General features: G+C 41.8%; 1 protein-coding gene across 3 annotated transcripts in view; it reads right to left on the bottom strand.

Moving 5' to 3' along the window:
• Nucleotides 1-20,435, bottom strand: part of OSTN (osteocrin) — a 27,335-nt gene that overhangs the window by 2,305 nt on the left and 4,595 nt on the right. Inside the window, exons 1-3 of one of the 3 annotated variants that reach the window (XM_008644571.2) lie at nucleotides 12,411-12,476; nucleotides 5,011-5,109; nucleotides 2,007-2,224 (exon numbers count right to left, since the gene is read on the bottom strand). In XM_008644571.2, the coding sequence (XP_008642793.1) occupies nucleotides 2,007-2,224; nucleotides 5,011-5,109 (317 nt within the window). In that variant the 5' untranslated portion in view covers nucleotides 12,411-12,476. Of the gene's footprint in view, nucleotides 1-2,006; nucleotides 2,225-5,010; nucleotides 5,110-5,206; nucleotides 5,307-12,410; nucleotides 12,477-20,435 lie in introns of those variants that run through there. The other 2 variants (XM_017727052.1, XM_017727051.1) reach the window with 2 other exon arrangements.

The following is a 20,435-nucleotide window of genomic DNA, read 5'->3' as shown; positions in this document are numbered from 1 at the left end:
TGCCCCCCCCCGCCCCACGGCAGCCCCGCCGCCTCCGCCCCGCGCTGTCCCCGAGCCGTCCCTTACGAGGGACAAAGTGACTTTTTCTACTTAAAACAGCCTTGTCTAAGATTCCCGGAGTTTCCTTCTCTCTGTCTGCTTGTGGATCTTTCTACCTCTCCTGCCTTCCCGCACGCTTTTCCCGTGCTTTTCAAAGTGTTACAAACCGATGTTGATGCCAGACCAGGCTCTGGGCTCTCCTGTAATCGGTGGGTGTCAGAACAAGCTGTTAAGTGGGCTCACCTTTGATTTGCTCTTTTCCAAAAGCTTCTGCTTTGTGCCAGGCACTGCACTCACTGCATTGATTCGGGGGGCTCGATCTATGTATCAGCTTTCACAAATTAATTTCCTGGTCTCTAAAGGCGGCTGGCTCAGCTCGTACAGGAATGAGCTGTTATCTCCTGGCTGAACGACTGTGGCAGGGTGCTCAGTCCTCTGTTTTACTCGTCTAAGTGCAGCAGCCTCTGCCTGTTTCTATCTAAAGGTACTTCTCTATCAAAAGCCTTATTATTCTTTCATAACATCCGTCTGATCTGCACTCCATGCTGGTGGTGGTACCAGACTATCACCACAGTAATCAAGGCAGCTCAGGTGGTTCCAAGAAATGGCTCAACCCCAAACTTAAAAGCTAAGCAGCTCCCCCAAAGTGATAATCCCAATGCAAAACTGCAAACTGTGCTGATGCTGCTGGGAAAGGGGGAATTTTGTGCAGTGTCACTCATTTTCATGAGATCATTATTCAGAGACAAGCTGTTTTTCACCACAATTTCCCTTTTTTTGTTAGTCTGCTTTTTGTTGTTTTGGGGGTTTTGTTTGTTTCTTTGTTTAGTTTTTCCCTTGTACTGCACATAGAATGAAAGATTTCCATCCAAAAAAAACCAAGAGAAAAGTTGGGAATACCATGTACCTTCGCAAAAAAGCATAGCTTCAAAAATGACCTCTCATTTCTTTGCCTGGAAAGCGAAAGCATGCTAAAAAGCAAATGAAGAGTGAGCTGATTTTGATATCTTGAAGAGGCGGACAGAACAGAATAATTCTTCTTAAAGTTTTAAGAATTTTGTATTTTATCACTTCCGGCTGCAGCCAAACAGTCCTAGAGGCAGACTGGGTGGATAAATGGAAAAACAACAAGAAAATATTGCAAAACTTGGTTTGAAAAAAGTACTTGTATTATTGAGTGGCTCTTGTGAATACTTTCCATTTCCAGATTAAGCTTTAAGCATGTTATTAAATACTTTGTGGCATTAGGGATTCCATCCAAGAGAAGACAGTTACCAGAAGAGCAGAACAAGACAGGGAAGCGCTCTCAGATACAGGGAACAGCCCCTACAGCTTTGCTCCAAACTCACCGTCTCTCCCCAGCCACATCGAGCATCATTCACTGCTTAGCCCTGTTACAAACAAGTTTATCTTCAAACATGTTCTGTGAAGGTATTGCTGTATTGATTAAACCCTGATGAATCCAAAGTTGATGGAGGTCTTGAAGCTCATTCTACTGTCTGCCTGCCCATTTTCATGATGTGTCCTTCATCTTTGTGTTCAAAATGTGCACACCACCACACCTTCTTTCCATCTCAGTCTCAGGAGCACCCAGCCCTGCCCCTTTGTTTTGAACCCCAGGCACATTTTTTGATTTAAATAAGCTCATGATCAGAAATGTAGTTTTAAACTGAATGTTAGTTCACACCAGCGGAAAGAAGTGTCCTGGAAAATCACGTAAAATGACACATATAATTCACTTGAATATTTCCTGGTAGCTGGGAAGCACTGCAGGGATAAATGAACTAGTGCATGTATTATTCCCCACAGCTGAAGGGTGACACACTCTTTGAATGGTTCCTGATCAGAGGCACCTCGCAACTGACCATCAAACCTGTTGTGGGCTAAAGCTAACCAATCAGTGTCCAGAATACCTTCCAACAGCCTTTCTCCAACTTTCTCACTGGCAGGAGCATTTAAGAGTTTACCTCTGTTTGCCTTTAGCATCCACAGAGCTTGAAGAAATTCTGTCAATTGGGGAGCCAAATCCTGGGAAACTTCTTTTCTTCTTGGTCTCAGTCACCTCATTCTCCAGAGACACCAAGCCATCAAGAAGGAACAGTCTGGCTGCCAGGTTGGTGGCTGGCTTCTCCTCACTGGCAATGGGATGTGCTCCCACGCCCAGAGCAGCAGAAGGCTCCAGAGGCTGCAAAAGAAAGCAGTAAAATTTCAGTTTGCTGGCTGCTTGAGTCCCAGAAAAAAAAAAACAACATTTCAAGCAGTGTCATAGCAGCAGTCCTGTAAATAGAAAACTACCAGGACACTGAAATTGGGACAATGTTTTAAAACAAAGTTCCATCTCTGAAATGTTCCTTCTCTGAAAAGTTCCTTCTCTCTCTTTTTACACCCACAGGATTTTGCTGTCAAAGTCTGGGATTTTTTTTTTTTTAATAGAACTGAACTTGCTTTCATTATTATTGCAAGAAATATTGAAATTTGTTACTTCATAAAGCCTATTTCTGCAGGCCATCCCACTATCTCTATCTCAGCACTGTGATTAGTGTCACTTACAGCATGAGCTGAGTAATTTAATCCTTCTGAAAAATGCAATCACCAATGCCCAACTCCAGTATCCATCCTGATAGTTTTCAAGAAAACTGATTTTTGTTTTTTAAATGAATGCTAATAAATAATAGTGAAAACTTCTACAGAAGTTTCCATCCATATCTGACAAATTAATTAATTTTTAAGTAAAACATGTTCCAAAATAAACTTGCTTAGTACTGACATTCAAAGAAATTATGCAGTAACACTACATGGGGAGGAGGAAAGAAAAGAACACTCTGTTGAATTGACACAACAGTTTGAACCTTAATTACAACACTAGGCTTAACACCATTTCAAAACCAAGCTTTGCTGTGAAAATAGCTGAGAATATTGGGGTCTATTGAGAAAGAAATGAAACAAATCAAAGTGAAATAGTCATTTTGCATATAACAGAAAAATAGAGGGCAGCTAGTCTACAAAAGCAAGCCCAAATCATTGTCTCTTTGAATGAAATGTGCCTTCTTGCTCCACTTGATTTTCACAGAGTTAGACAGAAACTTTATGTCTTACACCATCAAACAGGTTTTATTCTACCTTTAGAAGCACACCACTGTCTTTGTTATTCATACATGGTGGGTTTAGTACACGTGTGAAGGAAGGCATCACATGGATGATGCAATATCCTTGTCTACTCCAGTTGTGGTGGGGATGTTTCCCACTACTGATGGGTGGGATAAACAGTGATGGAGTGTATAAAACTGTGACCTTTATATGAGGAGGAGCAGAGGACCACAATGACCACACCAGTGGTGTAGCACTGTTGATACTTTTGTAAAGGGTCTCACGTTATTCTCTGACTCTGTTTTTTGTGAGCCTCAAGTACACAGAACAGTCCTTTCTGTTCTCCTTCAGGGTTATAAAACTTTCATGGAGATTTGCAACCAAAGGATGCCTTTAAAAAAGACTGAACTCTTCCTTCTGGTTAGTGAGGATAAATATCTACAGGAACACTTGAAACTAGAAGGGCAAAAATAGCCTCTGCTTTTGAATACCTTGCAACCCCACTACATTGTCTTCAAAAGATATAATGGAATTATAAGAAGTAAAGTGACAGCTAAAATGATAATCAGAAGTAGAAAACAGTTTTCCTCTGGTGAACCACTGAACAAAGTACAACTTCACAGATACGCAGAGATGAGAGTGGGTGTAGGTGGCATAGTGGAGGGTTTGCAAACTTAGAAACAGCAATGAAATGAATAAAAACTAGAAATTTTTTCCTCAAGAGAATGAGCTTCCCAGTCCACCCAGTGAAGTCACCAGATGGTGGATTTAAAATAAATATAAGGAGTTACTTTTTAAATACAGCACACAGATGAAGGGGAATGCGTTGCCAAAGGATGTCATGGATACTGAGTTTTTAAACTGATTCAAAGAAAAATTATGGCACATCAGCAGCTAAAACACGCCCTGGTCCAGTGCAAGTCTCTAGATCTAGAAGTCTGCAAAGATGTTCTGTTCTTACATTCTTTTCACAAAAATCTATCCCTGATAGAGGCAGGATACCCGGTCTCTGTGGCACCAGAGCAGCAGCTACTGCAGCACTTTTGTATAATCAGGTCATGCTTATGTGAAGACAGAGAGCAAGGTAGAAGAATCCATCAGTATTCTTCAGTAGCCATCTAAAGTTTAAGTTGATCTTGAAACCTATGTAAAAACCCTAGGGCCAAACAGTGCTACTTTGAGTAAACTTTTAGATACCTGATTTTTTTTTTTTAAATGGCATGAAACCATTACATAAATACCTTTCCTGCCAAATCTGCCTTATGTCAAGATGACATAAAAATAGGGAATGCAGTAGAAGTATTTTCAGGTGCAACCCCTACATATCATTCTGGGTGAAACATGAGACAACTCTCCCATTTCATCTGCTGCTTTCCTTTGCAAGCTTAGGCAAGTGACTTTGCTCCTTTCCCCTCCTGGTCTAGTCTGTCTCCTTTAATTTGTAACTTCCGTGCAGGTGATCTTCTCTCAGGGATCTCCTTATGGCTTCTGAAAGCTGCAGCTTTCTCATGCTATTATTTGTCTTTAAGAAGAATTAAACCTTCCCTTCAGTGTTAGAGGAGTTTGCTTTCCCCCCTGCTATCAACTCCTTCCCCTCTTCAGGAAGTTCTCTATGCACTGGACAATGTTTTAAAACACAGGAAATCCCCTGGTGTTTCAGGAGAGGCTGTGAGAATTTGGGTGAGACCTCATTCTGTCTGTCCCCCCCAGAGCCTTGCAATTTGCATCTCTCTCTTATTAAGGCTCCTCCTTGGCCCTTAGAGAGTCAATACTGATCCTTCACCTTCCAGCACTGTTTGGATACTCCAGTGTCTTCCTCACTCTGTGGCTAAAAACACCCAAGGAAGAGCAGTTATGTGACAACCACCAGAAACCTTCACCTACCTCCGGAGCTGCCTCTGCAAGGAGCACAGAGCTGGAGTTCCACCACAGCAGGGCAATCACAAGGGCCAAATGCACCACCACGAGCTGGAACTGCAGCATCTGCAAAGGAGAACAATCTATTAATGACTCCACAGCTGCATCCCTGAGGAATCTTGCTCTATAGGTCTTAAAGTAATAAAAACCAAGGGAGATTCACCTCATGGCTGGTTACTAAGTTTTATCTGTCAGAGTCACTGCATAAAACCCAGCAACCAGATAATACCAGCTGAATGTTTTTCACCTTCGCATGCAGCATCAGCTCCCTCCTCTGCTCCTTTACAGCCCTGCCAGTATTTTGATTCCTTTCTGCACAGTGGTGCAATCCTTGCAGCAGCAGCAGTGAGGAATGCAAACTTGCCTTAAAACCAGATGAACTGGATGCTTACTTGTAAGCAGGGAGACTTTGGCTTGTAGCCACCCAGGCTGACCCTGGCCTCCTCACATGCTGGAGGTGCTTAAGGCTGTGACAGAAGTCATATGCCTCTTCAGTAGCATTTTGAAGGCAAGGCTGCATTTTGCTAGTTCTCAACATGATCCACATGTGATGCCATGAAGATTTTTTGCCTTTTCTTTTATACCCCTGTTATACCTTTTTACAACCTCTGTGTTCCTAGTGCTTTTTGCCTACATTCTTGGACTTGTTTGTCAAGCTGAGAGACTAAACATTTTAGAAGCTTCGTAGCTAGGGATCAGTGTGCCCCAGACCCCAAGGTCCTCTCCAGAACACATTCTGTAAACCAAGATAGAACCATCCAGGGGAAGGTTCCTTGGGGAGGGGGGGCTCACTTGAACCTCTCATTGGGGAATCTTTGAAAGATATGCTAATTAGTAAAATCTATAATGTTATACCCGATGTTGGGGGGGGACACACACATACTCGGCGGTGTGCATCTCAATGCATATGACCTGGACGTGCACACCTAAGGATCCTTAAAATAAATACCAAGGTAAATCCCTTTTCCCCTTCTAACTGTTTACGACTCTTGATTTTAAGACCAGGAAAAGGCATCACATGAGCCACAACTTCCAATGGGATCCTGCATTGAAATTATTCCCACACGTGGGAAAAGCTTGCATGGGGATGTGTTGCTCAGACTGGTGGTGGTCTGACCATGTGTCACAGCTGCAGAACTGCAGAAGCCTACCAAGCCTTTAAATAATGCAGGGAGTTTTGGGAGGCTCGGGATGGGGGAGGTGCTTGCTGCAGGGGTTCTCTCTGGCCATGGGTTTAGCCTACATTGTTTAAGCCCTTGTTTGGATCTAGATCTTAAAACCTGATGTGCCTCCATACCCCCAGGTGGGAATTTTTCAGATGATGTTAATAGGAGTTAGGCTGGGGCTTTCTGCCAAAGGCATCTGCTAATTTGCTGATTTCTCTGTCTCCAGGTCCTGCCCCAGAGCATAATTCAAGTCTGATTCTGCCATTCTTTGCTGACTCTCCACTTGGCAAAAGCAAAACCACAAAGAGTGTATGAATATATATATATATATATATATATATATATATACATACATTATTACTATTACTATTGTCTGTAAGGGATGGGCAGTTAGGAAGAAAGTTGCTCGTTACTCTGTAGGGGTGAGGCAGACTCAGTTCACTGGAATCAGAGGACAAAGTCAATGCACTAAGCCAGGTGGTACCACTGTCTCTCGGTCTGACAGCAACAGCCATTGCTTGACATAAACACAGGGGTCTGTCTGGGTGTTTTCAAAGCTGTAACCCTCTGCAATGTATATTTTTGTATGTGGGTGTGCATTGAAATTTGAAGTAGCAGTCTACTACCTTCACAGGTAACCACATCCTGATTATTTGGATACAGAGATGTAAAAATAAATGGCAAGGTTAAAAACATATGTTTATTATGGTTAAAGATCTGTGCTGGTATTCATTCAACCCAAAGACTAAAGAGCTAAAAATAGCAACTGGTACACTAGTGAAAATAAACAGTAGGGCACCTGCAACACTAAAGACATTTGATTAACTGGTCAGAACTCGATGCCAGTGAAATTAGAAGCGGAGGAAATTGTAAGGCTTGGCTCTACTTCCCAAAGAAATAAGCAGCTAGAGATTGTGTCACTGACTGAAAAGGGAGCAAAACTTAAGTCCAGCAAGACCCTGTTGTACTGATTTTCATGCAGCAGTGGGACCAAGGCTGGAGAAAGAGGCAGGGTTATTGCAGTGGAACAGTTCAGCTTTAGAAAAGCATTTGCTAAACTAATGATGCAGTGAGCACTATGTAAGTACAATTAAAATCACACTTTCTTATGCTGGTCTGGGACTTAGTTTTACTACCTTCAGCCATGTTGTAGGACCTTAGCTGTTAAAAGCAGTTATTGGTATTTCTCCTTGAGCTCATTTGCTGCAACAGGCCAAGCAGAGTCCTCTGGCCGAAAAGGGGCTTTCCCAGCCATGCACTGGCTATTGCTTCACCCCATCCATATCTTACCTTGACACATTCCAAGAGAGACTATAAGAGAGGCTGGACAGTATTTGTTACTGAAGGAGAATAAGCAAAGCTCTGACAAGCTTTTCAAGATACACTCTTATTAGATGTATTGCAATTCCATCCTGCCAGAAAATTCTTCACCACCAACTTCACGGAGCTAGGCCAAGGGATTGGTGTATAATTCCATGTCTTTAGTATCTCAGGGTCTAGTGTTATCTGACATAAAATACAGTTTACCCTTCTCTAAATTTAATTGCAAGTCTGAAATTCAGACATATTTATGTGTCTTAGTGATACTTCAGCTTGAAATGTGTCAAAACTAAAATTCCTCCTATAATTAGGTATCTTTGTTACAGGTCCAATTAAAATAAAATTAAAGATAAAAGAAAGAACAGTATTCTACCTTATCAAAGCAGGATAAACATACAAAACTTTTACTTAGGAATCTGTGCGGAGCCATTTTCCAAGAAAAGATCACAAGAAGGCAAAACGCTTTACCAAACAGAAACTGTTAAGTCTCCAACATCAAACCAAAGGACTTAAAAGATGTTTTTCTTTTAAAGAAAAAAACAAAACCCAAAATGACATCCTGAAGATAAGTGGGCTGAACAAACACCAGACAGAATGCAATTCATCACCGAGCTCCAAACCCATTGCCTGTCAAAAATGGTAACAGCCATCATTGTTCTTACCCATTTGAACTACGATATTTCACATTACTGTGGAGATTACTCTGCAAGCATAAATCACAGGGGCCTTATTTTTCTTACTGGCCTGTTAGCAAGAGAACCGAGGCAAGACATCACGCCTTGCACTGCAATCCTTCACTCCAGCTGCCAGTCTGTATTGATGGCTGTGCTCTGCTTGTTGCTGTGACACGAGCACGGGGCATGCCCAAGTCACCTGCAAATGAGGACCTTGTCCTTGCAGTGAGCACCTTGTGGCTGAGCCCAGAAGCCCTTGAGGTTTTGTCCTGGATGCTCCCAAAATGACCTGATGCAGAGCCAAGGCTTGGCTGTCCCATAGGCACTGGGAAGCTCCTGGCAGTGCCCCTTTGGCCTCCAGTGCTCCTCTTTTAATGCTGGGATAGCACTGGGAAGCCTTCATCACCTGTTGGCCAGGAAGGCCTCTGGGACTGTGCGGATTCCTTACTGAGCTGTTTTATTGCTGCTCCAGCACCACAAAATAAAATATTAACTGCTGCTACCTATCTTAATTGAATTGATTAATCAAATTGAGCACTTGCATTGGCCTCGCTGTGCTTGCACTGCACACCTGACAGGAATATACCTTGGCCAAAAAAAATGATGATGGATGATTATCTTACCAAAAAAAAACCCAACTCATAAATGGCTTGTGTGAAGTTCTAAGAAAAAGTCTGCTCCTGTTGAAACACATTTGCCTTACTTTCAAAAGTTGTAAAGGGTATCTTCTGATCATATGTATCACCACAAAGCCAAAAATACTGCCCCTATCACCAGTCCTAGAGATTTTAGAACTTCTGAAGGACCCTGTGTATCTCAGGTGCAATTTTGTAGTTACATAAATGCAGAGGAAAATAGAGGAAAATCAAAACAAATCCCACCCTCAGAAAAAAAAACAGAGCTCAAAAATAGGTTAGAGTGGTGTTTTTGTTCTCACCCCTCAGATGAGATATGGAACATTTCTCACATATTGCTTTCTAAAAGATGCTGAAGCCAGACATTGAAGCATGGGACTTTTTTGACAAAATGAAATGTAAGCTGCCAGTGTCAGGCCCTTTATGTTATTAATAATGTGTTTTCTGGAGTAGGTGCAGATTTTTAAACAATGCCATATATTTTTTTATACGTGATACAGACACTGACAGCTTCTACAATATAAATTTCCCTCTATTTTCAGTTTCCTATGTAGATAGAGGCATGTAGGTTTCATCTGGTGGAACCAGAGACAACTTAAAATTCATAAACTTATGCAAGAGGTGTATGATTGGTTATTTTGAGATAACTAGGTGTTTTTGTGTCCCAAATGAAACTTTTTGTCAGACAGTATTTCAAGGCCAAGCATGTTCCTGTTCCTGAAAATTAAATTCCTTCAAGGATTCTCAAGGCAGTCAAGATTCATCATTGATTTCCAAAGTCTTCCTTTCAATAATTGCATTCCCTGTAACATGATTTCCAATGTTTGGTCCTGACATGTTCTCATATCACCACGTCAGTCACATTTGCCTGTTTGACAGCTGTGCTTTGGCTCAGAAGATGCTTGAGCGCACAGCAGTTCCTACCACTTGTACTCAGAGAAAACAGATTCAGTCATGGTTTAGTCCCTGCAGGGCTTGGCTGGACCCTGCCCACACAGGACACAACGTCTGTGGGAGCAGCACTCGCTTCATGTGAAGAAAGGGTGGAAAGGTGACCCTCTGGTTCCCATGAGGAGTTCAAGAAGTGCATAAATGAACACAGCCCTGACAGGACACCTTTGCTGAACAGACACAAGCATGATTCAGCAACAAATTAACTGACAAAGGTGGGCAAACACTTGTGAAAAACCAGTCAGGCGTGGTTCTTATCTACACCTTTGGAAACAGGGCATGAAACCAAATGGTCATACAGGACAAATGAGGACACTTCTCTTTAGAATGGGCAGGAAGGACACAGGCTGGACATCTTGCAAAGCTGGCTACACTTTGACACTATTACGCTGTGTAATAAATCCATTTTTAGCAACAGATTTCAGAAATTAAGACCCCCAAACTCACATATATACCATAAAAGTAGGAGACCATGAAGCAGGAGACAAACAGAAGTGATGAAGCCCATCTAGAAGCTGAGGGAATATTAAAAAGAAGGATGCTATGAAGTGTAAGAAAATATCTCTTAGTGGGAAAAACCTATTTGCACCTTTCCTCAGAAGATAATTGAGTGAGCTGCAGTATTCCTGGTATATACAATGGAAAACAAAACATTATTAGACTATTCTTCTTTGTCAACAAACCCTTAATCCTACACTATTTATATATGTACTGACTAAACATGCCCACTTTTCTTAACATTTTTAACAACTTGACATTCAGCCTTCCTTCATCTTTAGCACAAGAGCCAAAAACTTTTCATTGTTAGAGTGCCATCTTCAGCATTTGAAGCAAAAATAAGAAACCTTTCCATCAAGAAAAATCAAGAAATTGATTGTAGTTTTCTATATTAGAAAAATATTTTTCTTTCCTAACAGCATTGGAGTGATAAGTAGAAGATCTTCACACTAGGTATAAAGAGTATATTAGCAAAACAGGTTATCAATATAAAACCAGACCATTTAAAGTATAATAAAAATATCCCTCAGGATAAGCTTTTAAGAGACAGGAATGTCATTGGAATTTCTTAACAAGATTCAAACACTGATACTGATTTACTGGATAAACACTTAAACATTCTGACCAAGGACATTACTTGAAGAAGAAAAGTCTTGGGGAAGATGCATTGCAAATGTAAATTAGAGAGTAACCTGTCTCTCTGAGTTAAGTGAGAAGAAAAGGAAAGCTGCGAGCACTTGCAGTCTTGGTCAGGGTCTAACAAGGGAGCTCTTACAATTGTTGTATGTTTTAATTTGCTTTTTAAGAAGCCCAGAAAGGCACTTGTCATTCATTCAAAGAGCGAAAACAAAGTCCTAATCTGCTGAAATCAGATTGGCAGGTATTTATAAAAACATGAAGAATGCCTGGTCCAGTCAGATATATTTTGCAGTTTTCCCGTCATTTACACCATAGATTTACTTGGTTTGAGCTGGGGATTTTTGCTTGTTATTCCTCATAATGTTCAAAGTATTTCACAGGAAAAGTAGGTTGAGCTGCATTTTGAATACAGGTGAGCAGAGACAGATAAATGCAATAATAAGTTTCCTAAGTTAAGCTGTGGGCAGAGGCACAAAATGTCCTCTCAGCTCCTCAGCTTTCAGCTCTGCACTCTCCATGAGAGAACAATCATTTCAAATTTAAAAACCAAGTAAGGAAAGCTCAGGGCACTGCATGCTAGTGCTTCAAAAATTAGTGGATTCTGAACCTTACTGTAGCCTCTGGACATCTAAACCAAACGTTATTTGCATGTATTTACTCGTACAACTCCAGTGTGGGAGGGGAAAAAAAACCCCAGTGAAATAGTTTTGAACTCGGAATGGAGAAATCACAATGACTATCACAGAATCAGAGTCTGCCTTCACTTACAGCAGTGCAAAGCTGAAGCAGTCAGATCACTGGATAATGATAATTACTCAGTGTAGGAATGTTTTTCCAGTTATACTATTATTGCAGGAATGCAGCAGAATCTGGATCAACATTTGTCTGACAAGGGATATAATAAAACCCTTTTGCAGATCCATAAATTAAAGACTTTTCCTAAATCATTTATCTCCTGTTTTTCAATATGTTAGATGCAGCAAACTTGTCTACCACGTAAGATATTTAGTTATGCAAAAGAATTATTCTGTCATAGCTTTTCAGCTTATTTTAAGAAGTAATATGCATTTGACAATAACTCACACAAAAGAAAAATCCATAACAATATAAACAGACAGCAGTTTACTGCAAAGCACTGCAAGAGCATAGAAGTAATTTGTCAGTGTTGTAAATTGCACTGACACATTCTGTTTAAATATTGGCTGATTAACTGAAGGAAATAAATTTCCACTGAATATTTGTAGTTCAGGTTTACTACCAAAAATCCTAAGTGATAGGCACCTTATTATCTTAATTCTAAACTGGAAAAAGTAGTTGTGCTTTTCCATCAGATCTGGGCATCTTTATACCTTGTGAATGTCTGTTAATACAAAATAATTGAAGAAAACATTAAAAAGAGGAAAACACAGAAGGGAAGTAAGCTTCTGTAAAGAGAGCAGAAGACACAAAACATCCCCAACACATTCTGTCCTCACTCCTCTTACCTTGCATTGGATGCAAGCAATTCCAACCTTAATGGTCCTGCTATGTTCTTCCTCCTAACTTACCCTTAATGTTCAGCTTTCTTTCAGAGTTTTTATAGTCTCTGGTGTAGGCTACAAACTCCAATCCCTGCCTTTGCTTTCTCTTACATCATTTCTAAGGATTTTCCACTGATCCTTGCCCTAAACCTTTCTCTGTCCTGCACTCTCACGCACATACTTGCCTCTCATTTGTTATATTTATTGCTGTGATCAAAATGATTAGGTTATAATTAAAGGTCTAGGGGTTTGTTCTGTTTTTATTTTTCCTTTTTTTCATTTAATTTCAAGATTCAGACAGTCATGGGAGTAGAAGGGTTTTCAGAAGCATCCCTCTAAACTCTCACTTCTGTAAACTGCAGTATAGAAATCTGATGGCCGGAGTTATTACTGGGGTTTTTTTTAACTTCATTTCTTGAGGGTATCAGAAGAACTGCATAAGCTTCAGAAAGAAATTAATGTGTTTTTAGTAGACCAACACCACTGTAAGCTAAGCATTAGAAAAGGAGTGTGCTTTGTAAAGCAAGTGACAAGAACTTAAGTCTTTCACACGCTTTGTTTCTGTTACTGAAATGTTAAGTTACTGAACTGTAAAGCACAAGCTGTGGAGATGCTTATCTTTCCTAGGCAGTACCAGAGGATTTATTTCTTTCCCTGTTTGCCTCCCTAGAATAAGTCTACCTTTTTTTTTGCCCCTTTTTATAGATCTCAGGTTTAATCGATTTGCAGAGCATTTGTAGAACTGTTTTGAGGTTTAAAATCCTGGTCGGTGCAGTGCCCTTAAGAGTTAATTCATAGTAATTTTATTTCCTAAAGAGATAGGCACGGTACTTTCAAAGTAGTTTGACTTGCCAAAAGCTTTTCCTACAAGCCATGGACAGTAAAAAGAAATTTGCAGTATGTGGGAAAAAAAATTGCTAACTGGGGAGCAAATGCTTTGATTTCATCATTTGTCTTGATCAGAGTGATTGGAGAAAAATAAGAGTTTATTCATATTGAAGCAAAACAAGGATTTCTGCCCCATCCCTGGAGATGTTCCAGGCCAGGCTGGATGGGGCTCTGAGCAACCTGGTCTAGGGGAAGGTGTCCCTACCCACAGCAGGGGGGTTGGCACTAGATGGTATTTAAGGTCCTTTCCAACCCAAGGCATTCTGTGTTTCCACAGCATCTCTCAGTACAAGCAGATATGGGAATGTGGCCTAGAGCAGAGCTGCAGAAATACACAAATGTGTTGGCCACGTGAGCAGCCACACGTGTCAGGCAGGTGGAGACCCTTCTCCACTGCAGAGCGTAACAGAGCTGCAGAAGCCCAAATGGGCTCTGTGGGTACTAGAGGAGCAACAGAAACAAAAGAGCAGAGCCAAACACCAGACTGCTGAAACACAGCTGAAAATGCTGCTGCAGGAAGAGAACTGGACTGTGGTCCGTTTTACTGCATTTAGGTGGTGGTTTGCTGCTGGAAGTCCAAGGACACAGAAGTACTTGACTGATGTGTCTAGAGCAAGCAGGATCTCAGGGAAAAAAAAGAGAACCACAATCTAACAACAAGGTATTACTGGTTTATGGAGTACCTTAGTTGCATAAGACCACGAGGTGCTGCTGACCAACTACTGCAGTTCCAGGCACCCAGTTTCTTCTTCTTTCTTCTGTTTGAAAGACACAAGGTGGCACTCACAGGCATTTACTCCTCTTGGGAATGTATACAGGTCCTATCTTAAGCTCTTCAAGCAGAATCTCTGCAGGACTCCATTCTGCCACCACACTTGGTGCTGATGTGGCTGGTAGGAGGCCTGGGCTGTGACAGTGTGAGTAAGCTGATGACAGAGAGCTGAGTGCTGGCAGCAAAGGTGTTTCAGTGTTTAACAACACAGGGGAAAGTCTGGGGAGCAGCCGAGACTCACCTAGAACTCAGCACCTCACAAGAGTGAGGGAGAGGAGAAAGGACTGCGGAAAAAGTAGAAGTGCTGCCCTGCAGTCACCTCCTTTGGCTCCAAGAGGATGTCTAAGACCTGGCATCAAAATTTTCTTTTATGCTCTCCACTGATCAGTGATGCTATAGCAGAGCTCCAGCTACTTCTGTTCCACCTTTTGGACCTACTGAGAGGTTGAGGCTCTTCCTTTAAGAAAAGTTATTTTGTATTTCAAAATTTATCACTGTATCATTCCTACGAAATCTAAAAGACGCCAGAAATTGTTGCTGATACGCACAATTATCATCACCTCTGATTGGGAGGTGTGCAGGTTCTGACCTGGGTAATTTGTGACCTTCATGGGCTTCTTCTGACCATCACATGTGTGGGTTTTCTCTCTGGGGGAAAAAACCCCAACCAACAAACAAAGCAAGCAAATAAGTAAACAAACAACAAAATGAGAAATACTACTAATAAAAATTAGTAGTGTGTTAGAGCGTTAACATTTAATTTCCTGCTCTAAACTGACTTCACTTTAGTAAAACCTTTTTGACACCTTCTCATGAAGACTGCCAAGTAAGCTTGCCAGACAATGAAAAAGGTGTATGGTGGTTACTCTGCTGGCAGGGCATCTAAGGAACAGATATCCTCAACAACACTGTGGTTTAATTATACTTACAATATAATTAAGTTAGGGCAACCAAGAGTTTGGAAGGAGTCTTTATTGTCTTAACCATGAATGAATAAACAAATATAATGTGATTTTTTTCAAATATGAAGACAAGAAAAAAAAAATTGGAGGAGGTAACGACACAAGACATGAAGCTCCTTCTGTTACCAGCCGAGAGAAAAACAAACTTGCCTCCCTACTGCCCTCATGGTCCCACAAGAATTTCTGCAAATCTTTCAACACTGGTTTGCAAATCAGTTGAGCTGGCTGAGTGTTTTCCTTAAGAAGAAAAGTTCTGATTCAGAGAGCAGGAGTTAGCAGGATTTCACTTGTGTAAGTGTTGAGCAATCTTGCTCTTCAGCACCCTTGCCTGTGGAAACTATATTTGGGGTTGTCAGACCTTGTCTTTAAAGTCTTAGTAATGGCACATGAATACACCATGCTTGATAGTTTCCCACTTTCAATCCTTCCCTTCTCCCACAAAAACATGCAGCAGTGCTGTTACATCCCTGTGGTCTAAGCCACAGGAGCCTCCTCCTTCTGTCACTAAGTTGTCCCATGGGAACTTCACCTTCCAGCCCCTTCAAAGCCCTTCCCAGCAACCACTGATTCCTCACATGACATCACACATCTGTCACTCATAAACCAACGTGAACAGTGCAGGGTCCAGCAGGTGTTATGGCCAAAGCAGTACACCTGTGCTCAGGAATTTGTGATGGATCTGGCATGGAGTAAAGGCTTGTGACTTGAGACATTCTGATTTCTGGGATTATTCATATTTTCACTAAACAATGAGTGTGTCATCAGAAACAGTCACATTGAAGTTAGCAAAAGTGGACATTTTTCCAGGTTTGCAAGGTTTGCCCCAAAATTCTAAGAAATAATCCAAGTGCTTTTTTTTCTTTTCAAATTGGAAACTGCATTTTTTAAAATAATGAGCTGCTTTCTACAAGCCAGGTGCTCAGCTGATACTGATTCATATGTCTCTGAAATAAAAAACTGAGATATTCCAAATTACAGTGACTTCAATTTATTTTTACTTCTTGAGACAATAAACTCTTCAGATAAAACTGGCCCAATTCTGACGACACTCTGAGAGAGGCATAGCATTCCACCAGATTAATCAAAACACAGCAGTTTACAGCTACATTATTGGGACAGGGAGAACGTCCAACATTACTTTTGTTGCATTTACATTCATATCTTGTCTGGAGAATGGGAAACATTTTAAAACAATCACCCCAGATTTTCAGTCAACACAAAAGAGAATTTCAGAAACCAAGCTAATTCCTACTGATTTGCATGGAGATACACAGAGCCAGAGAGCAGATGACTCACTCTAAGACAGACTATGGAAAAGAGACCCTATATTAACAATGTGAGTGAATGTTTTCTAATAGAAGGTACATTCTACCTTGGAAGGAAAAACTATGTTAAAACAGCTATTTTTAAATCTGCAAGGTATCAAAGTAGGTTTTGTTGTGTCACTTCCACTTTAGATGAATCCTTGCAGCTAAATAGAGTTGGAGGAAAAAAACCCACAAAGTGAAGGTAGAAAATAGCACTGAAGACAGTAACATTCTTCAGGAATGTTAGGCTTTCTACTAGTAGTTTCTATACATGTACTTTTAAAAAGTCCTTTGTGATGGAATTATGTGCTTGTCATAGGTGCTGGGTCATGACATGTATGATCCATAAAAAGCTCTCACAAAACAAAGCAGAAGTCCCAAAAAGGACATTTTCTTGAAAGGCAAGGTTTTTCTTAGCAGGCAGGCTCTGATGAGGAAGGTTGGAAATAAAGGATGTTTTATCTCTGGTGCCCATGCCACTGGCTCCCAGCCCAAGATGGACATGAGGAATGAAGATGGCCAAGAAGAGCAACAGGACATATTGTTCCAGCTATGGACACCGTGGTCCATGAGCTAATGGACAAGGGTCAACAAAAACACACAAGATGTCTCAAGCAAATGGTAATAGTTCTGGGCCAGTGTCAGCCTGGTCCTGACTCAACTGGCACCACAGAAATGAAAACGAGATTGTGTTTCCATCCCCTCTAACTACGCTCCTTGGAGTCAATGCTAAATACAAAGATAACAAACTGGGAACCAGACCCATCTTTCTGCGCTAGGAGGGAAGAGTGTTGATGTTTTCACACTGTGTGCCTTGTCAAAGATGTGTGTGCTGACGTCCCCTATTGTCACTGAAACAAACTCTTTGTGACCCATGAACCCTGGTGCCACAGTACACAAAGCACAGAGCAGCAAAGCGTGCACCTTGGCTGCAGAGCACATACTGCAGCAGCTCCAGAGCCAGGTACAAACACGGCCAGGAAGCGCAGCACTGAATGTGCAGCAGCAGCTCAAGTTCAGATACCCTCCAAGAAGAAAAAAGTGTGTCTGCCCTGAAAGTCTGTCCTCACCTCACACTTTATTTCAACCAACTTTTCATCATTTCCTTGCAGAACTGAGAAGTATGGTGGAGTTCCATTTAATGGCATCAGGAGAAGAGAAACGGAAGAAGTAAAGAAAGGAACTAATCAGCAAAATGAAAAAGAGGAAGGATAGTGATATTCTTCAGCCAGATGCAGAGGGGTGGAAGCTGGGCAGGGCCACATGTGGACCACTCCCAGCATCACAGGATGCTGCAGGAAACCTCTCTGCCAGTTTCTTGCCTGACATGCAGGTAAAGGAAGATGAAGTCATGTGAAAGGTGGGGCTGGGAAGCTGTTTCTCCATGGAGACAATTCCTGCACTGAATGATGTTAATAAGGAAGGTTCTGTCCCCTCATTCCTGGCAAGGCCATCCCTGGGATGGTGGCTTGCACAGCAGGACTGTGCTGTGCTGGAAACCAAACAGAGCACGCTAGTAGCCTGAACCCAGGAGTTCAGAGCAATTTGTGCTGGCTTTGACTTTTTTCCTGCTTTGCTCTGGTTTAAATGTGCTTATGGATTGGTTCCCTCAAGGGACAGCACAAACCAAAGCTGTTAGAGAAATGAAGCTTTCTGCTATTTCTAAGAATTATTGATCTTTTAACAGTTTGTAAATTCATCCTAATTCTTGAGCTAAATTCTGATACTTTACTTGTCCACTTCAATTCCTCTATCACTTCAGCTGGACAGAGACCTATCTCTGCTAGACTGTGCACCTTTCTGCAGCGAAGCTGCAATTCCTTAAACAGCGGCAGTATTGCAGCTGGATTAGTCCGGGATATTTCAGGAATCATCCCATTACGTTCATCAGTCAATCACCGCCCTCTAGAGGTGGCCACACTGTGCGTGGGGCTGAGCTGGGTTTGCTGCGAATGAACCATCCCAAAGCCAAATCGATCCTGCAGGAAGCGGGAGGAAGGTGTTGGCTGGTTTGAATAGATCCAGGTACGCTTGTGGGTACAAAGGACTGAGCGCTGATTCCCAGCTCCTCCGTTATTCCTCCCCTCTCCACCTGTGAGGTCACCCAACTGGCAGCATTTTGCCTTCATGCATTTTGCGGTAGTGCTACTGCAGAGACTAGAGAAACGTGTAGAATGACAGAGAACTGTATGACACAACAACAATAAAAAGCAGTAAAAGTAACTGCCAGACTAAACCCTGGTTACAGCTTATTTTTTTCTGAAGCAATGTGCATAAGCTAAACCGGTGGCACAGCTGCAGGAATTGATTGTGCCCACATGAGCTGGATGTGCTGGGATGAGAAAAGCAGCAAGCCTTTCTGTACAACTACACTCTCACATTACTTTCCCTTGTCTGAAACAGCTAGGAAGGTTTAAAGAGAAGAATACAAAGAGTGATGAATAGTAAGTAACCCACCACAATATCAAGTGATGAATGTACTGCTCCTGCAAACACCCTGTTTGAATAGGCGAGTATTTAAGGAGAAACTGCTCCGTACAGAGGCAGCACAAGATCCCAGAAGCAGGAACAGCACATGGCCAGGTTTCCCCAGACACATCCTTCCTCTTTTTTTTCAGCTGGAAATTCTGTCTAGGTGGAATTTAGCAATCTTCTACATTTTCTTCTGACAGACTGTCTGGGTGTGCTGGTTTGCCTGCATATGGAGGGATTCTGCAGGTAACCACACATATGCACAGGCCACCTGTGCATGTGCAGCCCCGTACCTGAACATCTACTTCTGTTGGCAGCATTTAATCAAAATAGAGCAGATGCCCAGGATCCCAGCAACCATTTCACTTCAAATATTACCCTGGGATTCAGGAGAGCTATGTTCTGTTACAGAATCACAGCATGGTGGAGCTTGGAAGGGGCCTCTGGAGATTGATTAGTCCAACACCCCTCCTCAAAGCAGGGTCAACAGAAGCAACTTTTTGCAAGTGCTCTCCACAACCTCTCTAGGCAGTCTGTTTGTTCTTCAGTCACTGCCACAGTGAAAAAACCCATGAAAAATCTGATATTTAAATGCAATTTCTTGTATTCAGTTTGTGCCCCTTGCATCTTCTACTGCACACCGCTGAAAAGACTCTCGTCTGTCTTTTACTTCCCCATCAGGTGTTTATATGCATTGATAAGATCAACTCTGCTATACAACCCCAGATCTCTCACCCTCTGCTCACCTGTGACAGATGCTCCAAGATGTGGCCCTCCCAGTATGCCCACACCTCTCTTGTATGGGAAGCTCAGCACCCCATGTGTGCACACACTCACTCAGCCAAGGTTGTTGGCCTTCTTTGCTGCAAGGTCACTACTGGTTCATGGTCAATGCACCCATCAGGACCCACAGGTCTTTTCTAAAAGCTGTTTTCCAGACATTCAGCCCTCAGCTTGTGTACGTGCATGGGCTTAGTCTCAGCTCCACTTCTGCCTTGACTAGCTGGCCTTGGATTCAGCTCTCTGGACCTTGCTGTCCACGGTGTTGATGCCACTGATCTCTTTTGTAAAGCAATTTCAAACTTTGGTTATGTGATATAGGTGTCACTTCATTTGTTCTTCACAGGTAAATATCTTATTCTCTGTTAATGTGTGGCTCCTCATATTGACAACATTCACTTCCATGTGGGCTTTTACAGCAGTCACTGTCCTGCTGCTCAGGTGCCTCAAATTGTATTTAATTTATGATTTCTTTTGGAACTTATGCACACATTATTATACTGCACTACGAGTCCAGAAACTGAGACAGAAAACTGAGCACTGTATGATATCCTATGGCCAAGGCCTATAAGTCCTGTTCAGAATATTATGGCATGAAAAATGTCCTCTCATCTTACCAGCTTTTTTCCCCTCTGTGGCCACTGTATTCTAGACAAAAAGTGAGGGAGAAGCCCCAGTTTTAATCCCATATAGAGTGCAGGGCAGTGAACATTATCCAGTTCCTTCTGCATGGAACTGAACAATTTGTGCTTAATTAAAACTGAGACTGACAACTTCAGAAAACTCAAGGTCCTAACACTGCCAGCTT

The sequence above is a fragment of the Corvus brachyrhynchos genome, unplaced genomic scaffold, assembly GCF_000691975.1.
Source record: "Corvus brachyrhynchos isolate BGI_N302 unplaced genomic scaffold, ASM69197v1 scaffold162, whole genome shotgun sequence".
In the NCBI taxonomy this organism is placed as follows: Eukaryota; Metazoa; Chordata; class Aves; order Passeriformes; family Corvidae; genus Corvus; species Corvus brachyrhynchos.
The sequence above is the reverse complement of the archived record's forward strand: the minus strand, read 5'-3'. Positions and strand labels throughout refer to the sequence as shown.